Raw genomic sequence first — 12520 nt, 5'->3', positions numbered from 1 at the left:
TGGACAAAACTTTCCTTGGACTGTATCCTTAGCTTTATACCTAGGCTAAGGTTTGACAAGCGGGCAGGGAAAAAAAAGTGAAAAAGACATAACAGGGACAAATCTTTTGATATTTTTATATGGATTTTATTGTGGATCTATGTTTTGTGATCATAATACTCTACTCCTAATAATTTTCTCTCTAGCTTAAAAAGTCAATAGTCTCCACCAGAAATTTAAATGACTATTACTGATATAAACACTCAGGCCACAAGTATTCTTTTTATTAATTAGTTTACTCATTCTCCCTAAGCTGGGGTCCTTCTTACTTAAATACATCAGCACTTTCTCCCTTTGTAGTTAGATATAATTGTAACAAAGAAGTTCTTACATGTGAATACTGTTCATCAATGTAAAAACAACAAAATATTCCTTCTGTCATAGAATCTGAAACCCAAGTAGCTTCATTTTGAGGGAGTGATAAACTGAAAAACTATGACCTATTTTATGATCTTACAAAAAACACTTCATAATAATACAAATGATAAATTTAGTAGGATGGTGGAGTAGCTAACAGCATAGGCCTTTCAATAAAACACGCTTCCATTTCAAATTTTAGCTTAGCTTCTTACCAGTTGCTTAAATTTGGGCAAATTGTTCAACTCCTTTAGGTTTCTATTTTCTTATAGGTAAAATTACAAAAATAATACTTGTTTCACTGGATGTTGAAAGGTTTGAATGAACAATTCCATGTAAAATATTTCATGTCATTTTAGGCATTTTTAGGGTCTCAATAAATGCTTGCTATTATTATTGTTATCCATAAGGAATTACTATAATAAATTTACTTTTATTGAATTATTATATTAATACAGTATGTTAACAATGATGGAAACAGATTTTTCTTATATATTTGACCAGTTTTTCATAAAGATGTCTGGCAAAAGCAATCCCTACTATTCTCACAAAGAGAGCAGTAAGATGGATTTCTGAAGGCCAAAAAGAGTTCATTGGTAAAGCTGGGTTTAGAATGAATAAAAGACCTCAAAGCTGATGTTACATGACATTGGAATATCTCACTCTCTTCATCTCCCATTTTGGTTTTCAGCATGTTGAGGTCCCAGAATTAATGTGGGTTTCTGATGAAGCCCATGCATCTGTATTTAAACCTATAATGTGCATGTCAGTGATGTTCATCTCCTGACCACTATTTTTATTGACTGAGATAAAAGGCCAAAGCTGCACAATTCTGAATTGCTTAAACCATTTGTTCACGGCTTTATTCTCTCCCAAGTTTTCATTAGGATCATATCATGATGCCAGGACTGGTGAACTATTAGGCATCCACAGAGACTCTGTGTAATAGCATAAAGGGCCACATTTTGGCCACATTACTTTTATGGTAGAGTAAGGCATTTCATGAAAGCATTTAATGATAGCACCAAATATTAACTGAAATGACCGTATGAGTATTTACATGAACAAAATCTCATTTAAACAAGCTATTAAAAACTTGGGACACCTGGTTTTAAAATATCAGGTCAAATTGGAATGATACTAAATTCACATCTTATGTTATATCCTTGTGTGAAACTTACTTTCATCTCCTGTTTCAAATTCAAATTTCTGACTGTAGCCACTGTATCCTGTCGCAGTTCTCACTCGGATGTGAAATACATACTTGGTGGCTGGCTTGAGACCTGTGATGATGACACTGGGGGCTTTGGACCTTGTGGAAGAGTAGGTCAGCTGCTCATGTTCCTGGGGGACAGAAAAAAAGGAGAAAGGAAATGAAACAGAGTTATTCTACCTTTTCCTAGAAACATTCCAAAGTTTAACTGAGGAATTATGCTCTGAATACCAAAAGTATTGATTACAAAGTAGTGTTAGCATGGTTTTCCATAATTTGGCATTTAGCTGTTTATCATAACGATGCATATGATATGGTCCTATTTGGAAATTTATTAAGAAAGATGATTAGTCTTATATAAACTGCACTTGTATTTTTGGTGATTTAGATTCCTGACCCAACTGTAAGAAATGATGGTGGTGTGAGAATATGTTTACACAGAATGGCAGCTGCATCTTGAGCAAAATGGGCACACCAGCAGAGTGCAAGGAGCAAAGGTGGGAGAATTCAAGTACCAGCTACTCACTTCTACCCGCAGGTAGTGCCAAAATGCCGGCGCTATCCGTGGGTAGACCTGTGGGTGAAAGGAGAAATAAATTAATTGCTTTTTAAAGTTTGAAATATTTTATCCTGAAGTCATTCACTTTGTGCTGTAATTCAGTGTTTCCCCAGTAGTAAAACCTGAAGTTGAATCAAATTTAGGCAATAAAATGATGAATTTTTTCCTGTAAGGGAGAATTGACTCCTCCCCTAAATATAGCTTATTTTTAAACATATACTAGTTACATAGTGACTGTGAAGTAGATTTAAAAATAATCTGCCCATGAAGAAGCACTGGAAACACAGAAAGGCATGAAAGACTTACCATACCTGCAGAATCAGAGGCAGGGCTTGAGGCTTGGTTCTCAGTCTCTTGCGTGAATTGCCAAATTATCTCACTTCACTAAATGGAAGTGAACTTGCCAGGGCATTCTGGATGATCTAGACAGTCAGGGTTTGTTACATGGTCTCTCTTGCCCACTATCTCAGAACAGGACAGTTCATTTTACCTGTCCATGTAAGAGATTGTCCACAATATGCTGGTGGTGGGGACAAATTAAACCTACACTGTTTTTGTATGGTGTTATTATTCAATAACTTTACAATGATATTTTAATAGGGTATCTGGAAAAAAATGCATTTGTGTAAACAAAAGTCATAGGTCAAGCTAGGTCAACAGACCCTCAAGTTAATTTCCACCATCCTCATAAAAAACCTAGAGATTTTCAGAGATGCAAAATGACTTTCAAGGTCACTAGTTGAATCATTCATTTGATGCTTAAATTCTGTCTATAATATTCCCATCAAAATTTCATTTAGTGTTTGCCTGAAAACCACTGTTATTTAGGAGACCTTCCCAACTAGCAAGACAAGTTATGAAAATGTACACATATGGAGAATAGGTCAAACTTCATGTATTTGCTGGTGATGCTTTAAGATTTAGAACTATGAAAATCATTTCTCTTAAGCTACTTTTCAGGAAAACAGTCTTATCTTAAGGATCATTTTTAAACTTTATGACCTTCCTTGTCAGAACTTTATATGCTATTTGGTTATTCTGTGTCTAGCTAAAGAATTGAATTTGCCATTTATACCCCAAATAATAAAACTGCTTATTAAACATAAAGTACAAAGAAAAAAATTGAATTAAGAACAGCAACATTTTAAATAAAAAAAGATTAAACCAAAAAACTGCAACTTATATTTATCTCTAGGTGATTTTAAGATTAGAAAGTAAATAAATATTTATCAACCTAGCATAAAATACAAGGAAATAAAGTCTATAAATCATCGATGGTGACAGTGAGCTGTTAGGGATTAAATGTAGGAGCTTGCTCATATCAAGGCCTTTATAATTAGGTGGCTTAAAACACATATTGTGGAGAAAAAATACTTGTGAACTATTAGAAAAAAAAGATATTGTTTCTGGCAGGAATTTCTAGAACATTTGGATTTTTCAATCTCATATACAAGAGGAGAATATGCTACTTTTCACAGAATTTCTACAACGTAAGAGTTATGGTGCATTTTGAGTGCTGTCTCACAATGTGAAATGATGATTGAGATAAGAACTTTAAAGCAATGAAAAAAAGCATTTAGTCTCATCCCAAAAGAGAGAAGATATGGTTCAAAAGTTTACTCTTAGAATGGCTCCAGGATAATTACATATCTTATCCTTGTTGCTTCCCCAAAACATAGCTAAATAGTAACTTCCTATTCAGTAAAGTTACAGGGAATAAAGGACACCTTTTGCAGGCAGCTTTTAGCATTTTTGTTGTTACCTACAAAAGTGTACTTGTAGCTAAATCCTTGGACTAAAAATCAAACAGTAGGAAGTGTACTTAAGGGGTTCTTCAGCCCGAATCACTCACTACCGGTGAGTGCTGCTGCCTTGTCTTACGTCTTACAGCTTGCTGACATGATGAGGAAGAGGGTCCAGGAAGAAGCAGTCACAAGAATTCTTCACAGTACACAGCAGACCTCTCTCCTCCTGGTGTTTTTAAGCTCTTGGGAAACCAAGTTAGCTTTTGTCTATGATATGCATAGGTAGGACACTATCGTCCCAGAATTTTGGCCAGTTGCCTTTCTGCTGACGCATCAACTCCAATTCAAAGGTGTTGTCACCAGGTAGCGACCAGGCTTTGCCACAGAGCCATTGAGATGTTTTCTTCATCCTGGCAGGTTGAATTTTGAATATGTTTAGATAGGGTATGTTGGCGTGCTTTTCTGGAGTTTGTACCATGATGGCATTGCTAGCTGTATGACACGTAAATCTTCAACTTAGCTAGGGAACACGTTCCATTGTTCATAAAGTTCTGTTTTTCATCTTTGCTGAATGTGTGATAAAATTCCTCTTCTCATTCTTAATATTATTTATTTTTATAATTTCTTTTTTTCATGATCAAGCTTTCCAGAGGTTTGAACACATTTTTGGCTTTTTCCCCTCTATTTTTTTTTAATCTATTACATTTGATATCTGTTCTTACTATAAATTTTCTTTCTTCTTTGTACTTTCTGTTAGATATGTTGTCTTCTAACTTCTTATGCTTCATGCTTAACTCATTATCAGCACATTCTTTCAAATATATAATTTAAGCTTACAAATTTCATGCTAAGTACTGCCATAGTTATACTTCAAAAGTTTTCATACAAGGTATTATTAATTAGTTCTAAGTACTTATTAATATCTAAAAGTATGATTTAAAAAATTCTTTGTGGGAGACCAAGAACTATTACTTGCACATTTTTGTGTATTAAGACATGGTATCAGGGAGTAAATAAATGGCATAAAGTGAACCTCCAAAGGCATAGTTGCATGGGTTGCAAAGCACACTCAACTGTGAATAGTGCAGTGGATGCTCATTGGCTGAGAGCACTGGCCATCTTGTGCACTAATGCTTGTCGGCTGAAAGTGAATCAGCTTGTTGCATGACCTCCCCTCAGATGAGCACAGAAAATAGCACCAATTGTGAGAAAAAGTCATTGAGAAGCAATGAACTTTAACACATTTTAAGTTGTATCATTTTCTAAAATAAAACATACATACAATTCCTGTTTGACATATTTGTATTCAAATTAAAAAAAAATAGTTTGGAACCAAATAGTGTGAACGTAGAGCACTGTCAAACAGGGCAGGCACATACTGTTCTCTAGAGATGTTGACTTTTACCTATGGTTCTCTTCCCATGGGAAGGCCCTGGCACTTACATTTAGGCACTGCTCCTTCCAAGATGCTGAGAATCAAGGCTTTTCTGGGAATCCTACTGTCACACTGAATCTTTCGTTTACCTGAAATACTGAACTTAGCTTTATAGGTGCCAACTTTTCATGGTAACTAAAATGGACCCTCTTGCTAGAGTCTGGAACCTGTTAGCATTCAATCTGAAAACTATAACTTGGTGAAAACAAATAGGCTCAGGTGTTCAGACCCTATGGCTATATCTTTCTACAGTCAGAGATAACAGGGCCTGTATCAATAGAAGACAGCATGGAAAGAATTCTAGGTTAGAGTTCTCCTGTCTTGGATATTATCTTGATTCTGCTTCTATTATGTACCCTGGCAAATTACCTTTTAGGTTTTGAATTACTCCTCTAGAAGACTCATTCATTCTACAGACATTCATTGAATCTCATGGTATGTATAAGGTTAGAACACTTTGTTAGGTGTAGCTTACGTAATCACCAACGTTCTACCTAGCAATTCAATTCAATATTTTTTTAATGTCAGAAATGCAGGTGTTTTCCCTTCTGCTATGAATCATTGTCATCATTCCTCATCTCCCTCTCTTGGGTTTACCATTTCCATTTATGGGAATAGATTCAATAGGCCAGCATAGTGGTCATCTTTTAGCTGGTTTGCTTTCTCCTAAAGTCTTTGGGCCTATTGGGATTTCTAAAAGGTATCACCTCTTTGTTTTATTTTTAATTTTAAATTAATTGGATTAAATGTAAGATAAAAATTATGTTTTATTTTCTAGACATATCTATGTAAAGATATAACAACAATCATAATAACAATGATTTATGTAGAGCTTTACAATTTACAAGGTGTTTTCATACACATCTAAAATCTAATCTTCATAATAGTCTTGTGAAATAAGAACTGGTAATATTTTTATTTCCATTTATCTATGATCAAATTAGTCCAGAAAGAATAAGTAAATTAGCAAAACAAGTCACACAACTTGTCAGTGGCTTCCATCGAAGTTGTGCTTTTTCCACTACACCCCATTTAAGCAAATATGTCCAGAGTATATATGTCTATGGATTAGACTGAGCCAAAGTAGTTTTTTTCCACACTTTATGTTCTTAACTATCTATATACTAGAAGTAACTAACACAGCTTATGGACCACATAGTAATGATTTGTTGGCTAATCATTAGACTATGTTTATATGAACAACTAGTTCCTCAATTGGAAGAAAAAATTCTCAACACCAAATGTTTAAATACACATTTCAAAGGTAAAATTATTTTCTATTAAGGTTAACAAATCCATGCAGGCTGCCTTTATTTTTATTTTCTATTAATTTTATGTCATATAGGCAGATATTAAGTAATATAGGAGGCAAATAAATCACCCAGTCTTGCATGGAATATACAGTATTCTCGTTCAAGCCTGGGAATAGAATTTGTTTAATAAAGTCCAGGAGACTCTTTTAGAAGTTTTGATGTGTAAAGATAACTTCTTGGCTTTAAGTCATACCGATTTGAAAATATAGGTGCAAGTGCAGGAACAGGTCCAAGTGCTATTCATATGTAGTACTCTACTATCCAAATCTTTTTTTTTTTTTTTTTTTTTTTTTTTGCGATGTCTTAATCAAGACAGTGGTAAAGCTCTTGTTCTACTGGCTAGAGGACTGAAGCTACAGGTTGTTTGAGAAACAAAATAATATAAAAAAGGATATTAATGGTTCCACTAGAAGTCATCTAAGTCATTTACATCCTTTCTCTCTCTCCGTTTCTGTTTGACTTCCTCACCCTGCCTCTCTGTCACACTCACAAATGTACACACTCACATTCATCAAACTGTGGAGATGTTTCCAGGATAATCCTCTCAAAATAAACAAAAATAAATGAATTAAAACCACATTTAGAACATGATTTATAATCTGCAGAAAGGTATTTTGCCTGGATAAATCAAGAATTGCAGGGCCTAGGAACCTAAAGTTAGAAAGGCTATCAAAAAATCTTATTGCCTGAACTATGGCATTAGCAAAGCTGAAAGTCTTTTACTTGAATGAAAGGAAGATATTTCACATGGCTCTGGGAAAAGAAAAGTTTGAATACTAGATTTGGTCAGCATTTAACAATTACTTTCCAAAGGAAATAGACACTGAACCCCGTGGACTTTATTTTGCTGACCCTTTTAAAAATGAGTTCTACCTGGGTACACATAGTCATCATATTCTGGCTGAAAGAGTCCTTAATATTTTTCATATTTCTACTTTAATGTTGCAATCTTCTGATTACTAATGTGGATTCTCAAGCTCTGTAGGGGCAAACATAAATATATTTGTTCTTGGAAAGGGCAGACTTCTGTATATTTAATACGTGAATATTCTGGTTTGTTCTTCAGTCTCTCTCTCTCTCTCTTTTTGAGGAAGAGTCTCGTCCTGTCAACCAGGCTGGAGTGCAGTGGTGCGATCTGAAACTCTGTGGTTCAAGCGATTCTTCTGCCTCAGCCTCCCGAGTAGCTGTGACTACAGGCACGTGCCACCACACTTGGCTAATTTTTGTATTTTTAGTAGAAACGGGGTTTCACCATGTTGGCCAGGCTGGTCTTGAACTCCTAGCCTCAAGTGGTCCACTCGCCTTGGCCTCCCAAAAGTGCTGCGATTACAGCTGTGAACCACCATGCCCAGCCCTCTTCAGTCTCTTTTAGCATTTAATCAGAATAAACCAATTCCTGAATAGTTATCAACTCTGAGTGCACTCCAGTTCAAGATGTACAAAATAGAGTACCAGAGTGAGTTATGTGTGAACCCAGGAACTGAGTTATACCACTTCTGTAAAATAGGAATAATGATAAAAGAGCTTATAGTCATAAAAAGTCATCCATTTCTATTCTTGTTTCTAAGTTGCCTTGATTCATCCGAAGTTTTAATCTACTCCATTTTTAAAGCTAGTTGGAGAAAATCTTATTCTACTCTAGCCAAATCATAAAGTATATGTTCTTTCTTTGTAAAGCATAACTTAATTATCTTACAAAACTTAAAAATAACAGTTTTTTAATATATGTAGAAAATGTCTCTCCTAAAGGTTGAATGAAATAAATCATCATTTTCTCTCTGTTAGTTACAAATGTTTACTTAGAAACTCCGAGAGAATTAACTTAAAAAAATTTTAGAATTAATCAAGAGAAGTCAGTTACATAGTCAACATGCAATTATCAGTGGTTTTCCTGTATACTAGCAATGACCAGTTATAATTACATTTTAAATATTGTAGTCACTACAGTAACAGAAACCTTATAATACCTAAATATATCACAAAAAGTATGTAAGACCTATATAACTTCATCTATGATATTTTACTGTGCAAACCAAAAAAAAATTCTCATGTATTTTTTTCTTATTGCAATGCTTTAGCATAATATTGCAAAGTAACAGTAAAAGCAGAAACTTTTTCCTTTCTTCTTTAATCAAACAGATTCTAATTGTGTTATGGTTAAATATAATTATGTCTGACTTACATTTTTGGCAGATGTCTAGTTGAGGACGTTTTCTTCTTCCATTGTAGTTTTGTTTGTCTGTATTTTGTTTTTAAAATGTGAAATGAATTATGGATGTTATAAAACAATTTATCTGTTGCAAAGTGAATTTTATGTTTTTCTCCTCAATAAAGTATATACTTAGGCAGAACTATCTTTGCATTCCTAAGATAAACCCTTCCTGTTAACACTTGTTCATAATATATTAGAATTTTTATTGTAATTTTGAATTCAATACGGTAATATTTCAGGCTAAAGTTTTTAAGCATATACTTATAAGTTATCTCAGCTTACAGTTTTCTTTTTCAATCTCACAATATTTGGGTTATACTATATTTAGAGAACGGATTGTGAAACTTTCCACTTATTAATGTTCTGCAATAACTGACACAACATGGGAATTATCTGCTCTTTGAAAACTTAATTGAAATGGACCATGTTGGTAGTACACACTTGACTATCATTTAAAATTATTTTACGCTATATTCAAATCTTCTCCTTATTCAGTTTTGATAATTACCATAAAATTATTATATTTCCTTTATATTTATTGATATATATTTACATCTAGTCTTGTCTTATTAAAAATCTCTTCCATATGTAAATAACATTTCCTATTATTTTTAGGTAAGCTTGTTTATTTGATCAATCTTTTAAAAACACTGGCTTTTGATTTTCAAATCAAATATTAGTGATTCTATTTCATTAATTTTTGATTTTACACTTGCTCGTTCCTTCTAATTACTTTATTTTTCTGCATTGGTCACATTTCACAGTTTTAGATATGTGAGGATCTTAATGTCTTTCATTTTAAATAGTTCATAATTTGTCTATTATGCTTTAATATATTATTTAATATAAAATTAAAATTTTTTAAATAAATAGATTGGAGATGTGGTGGTTTTTTTTAAATTTCTCTGATTTTGTTAATGGTTTGCAAATAATTATTTCTGCTACAGGAAATTTGTTGAAATTTTTTTGTCCTGATATAAGATCAATATGTATGAATGCTTTTAAGTGTTTAAAAATAATTAGTAAAATTTCAGAATTTTAGGAGCAATATGCTGTATCAATTGAGGAAACCAAAGTCTTTAGAAAATTCTTCATTAGAGAGTGTCTGTAAGATGTTTTATAATCTTCTAGTATGACTATATGTTTCTCAATTTTGCCTTATATTTCCAACAGATTAAAACTGTCCAAGGAAGTAAAAGACTGGCATTTGAATATTTTAAAGGTATTACACAGTAAGGAAATTAGACATCTTAAATAAATTAATCTTTAAATTCTTTGATTCTAACCAGCATTTAGCACTTAATTTTATACGATTTGGTCCCCTCCTCTACTTATTGAATGTGCATCCATATGTATCCTAAAGTGGGCTGCAATTTCCTGAAAAATGTAGTTTACATTTCCCTCAAAAAACAAAACGAAATGAAACAAAGGAGTGCTGGATGCATAGTCAGTATTTAGTAATGTCAATTGATTGATATCCACAAAGGAATCGCTAAACCATTTAACATAAGGTGTACCTACTGCAGCTCTGGTCACATATCATTGGGAATTGAACTACTAAAATTTCTGCTTTGACATAGGGACACACATTAGGATAGCTTTCAGCTCACACTGATTCTCCTATAACCAGATCTAACTATAAGCTACCAGTAATGTAAGATGGGGCTGGCCAACTGTCCCAGAAACAAGAGGAAGCTAGAATAACTATATAATTCTTTTCCTAAGTAAATGAACCCATGATGAGAAACTTCACTGAACCCATGACAAAGAAACATCACTGAAGTTGAACAACCTTAGCTTTCCTGGTTTCTGCCTTTCTGAGGCTGGGAAGTTCCACTCTGCCTTGGATTCTGCATTGTGACAACATTAAATAGTAGTGGCAGCTGGGTTCTGTTGTCGGCAACCAACAGAGTTGTTTTCTTTTCTCGCATTCATTAAAATGCACAAGAAGAAATTTCTAATGGTAAGGGGTGAGTAGAAAGGGTTAAGAAGTTCCTTGGTGGTTTAAGCTAGTGGGTAGGGTGCTCTAAAATGTTTTTCTTAGGTAAAAATTAGCCACTGTTGTGGCAAAATTGCAAAATATGTATAAGCAAGAAAAATGTAGAAGTAGTTATTCCATGTACACAACTACTTTTTGACTGCATTTCTGGGGACATATCATTAAGTATTCTACTACTATAATTTACTACAATCAACTCTTGATTATTCCCAGTAATCGAAAATTACAGATAACCCCAAATCACTTTGAAATGCATTTATGACTATTTTCATATATTCCTACCAATGTGTACCTTGTTTCACCTAAAATGAATATTTAATGCATTCCTGAACATTAAATATTGAACAGTAGTAGGAGAAGGCACAGAAGTACACCGATGATAGAGGAATATTGATCTGGAATTAAACATTTGTAATTGATTTTAATAAAATAGATAACTTATATATAGATAACGAACTGCTTGAAATAGTGATATTTACTGTTAGAGAAAATGGCCTAATTATTAAAGTGTGATCTTTTGAAAATACTGGTGCTAGAATGAGACCAATAGAGTCCTAGTTGTAGTCAGTTCATCTATGAAAATTGGAAAGGTTATACCTATATCAAAGGGTCAAGCTTGTTGTAAGATAAACCAAAATAATATGTAAAACTGTTTTACAGGATCCAGCAGGTGTGTAACGTAGCATTGTTTCTTTCTTTTAAGAGTAACTATCAATAGGTGGTGCATTTATTCCAGGGCAATGATAGGCTTGTGCCTTAAGGTCATCTTGCAGATGCTGTGACAAGTCTTAAAAAATGTTGTGTTTACTTGCTTTTTAACCTTTATATTCCAACTACTTAATACAGTATGCCTAGCATATTGTAGGCTCTCATGATATATTGTCCAAATGATTGAATTAAAAAATGAATTAATTGCTCCATAAGCTTAGCTTTTAAATTCTTAAATATTATTAGAGCAATTTAAAGTTTGTTGGCATAAATTAATGACAATTCAAATGGGAGATGAGAAAAGTCACTTTTGCTAGCATATAGTGCTTCTACAACCTAAATGTAATAATATTATGTCAGTATAGCATACTTGTTTTCTTAGGAACATTGTGGAGAATGTCCAAGATTTTACTTGCCAAAAATATTTTACAAAATAGTATGCTATACAGAAACTAAGATTTGTGCTGAAATATCTTTTAATACATATTCTTGATATTTATTCAGTTTTAACTTTCCCATCTGTCTTCATGTAGCCTACCTGTAGATAGATGAGATACAGATTTTTCTTCTGTGCTTTACCACTCTATAAATATTTACAATGATGTTCAACTAAAAATTAAGTGTTTAAAGTTTGATACTTGGCCCTGAAGAAAGTGCCTTCATTCCAACATTTCTTAATAGTATTTGCTAAAAGTATATTATAGTCAAACAACAACTTTAAATTTGTCATTCATTCTTAAAGTTTTAGATCATTTACTAGAATTTTAAAATCACATATAAATTTGGTAATAATATACGGATAGAAAAAACTCAGAAATATAAATAGCAGAGAGCAAAACATTTAAAGAATACATATTTATTGGAGTACTGAGGATAGATAAAATGACTTGAAAGGGGGAAAATGGAGAGGAAAAAATATATTTATTATAAGAAAATTTGA

General features: G+C 33.1%; 1 protein-coding gene across 8 annotated transcripts in view; it reads right to left on the bottom strand.

Moving 5' to 3' along the window:
* Window positions 1-12520, bottom strand: part of EPHA6 (EPH receptor A6) — a 955687-nt gene that overhangs the window by 313291 nt on the left and 629876 nt on the right. For 3 of the 8 annotated variants that reach the window (XM_034956977.2, XM_034956978.2, XM_034956979.2), the window contains exons 7-8: window positions 2136-2183; window positions 1578-1740 (exon numbers count right to left, since the gene is read on the bottom strand). In XM_034956977.2, the coding sequence (XP_034812868.2) occupies window positions 1578-1740; window positions 2136-2183 (211 nt within the window). Of the gene's footprint in view, window positions 1-1577; window positions 1741-2135; window positions 2184-10665; window positions 10730-12520 lie in introns of those variants that run through there. The other 5 variants (XM_008975358.3, XM_055110176.1, XM_055110177.1 and 2 more) reach the window with 2 other exon arrangements.

The sequence above is a fragment of the Pan paniscus genome, chromosome 2, assembly GCF_029289425.2.
Source record: "Pan paniscus chromosome 2, NHGRI_mPanPan1-v2.0_pri, whole genome shotgun sequence".
NCBI classification, from domain to species: Eukaryota; Metazoa; Chordata; class Mammalia; order Primates; family Hominidae; genus Pan; species Pan paniscus.
Note: the sequence above shows the minus strand (reverse complement) of the source record. Positions and strands in the feature narration are given on the sequence as shown.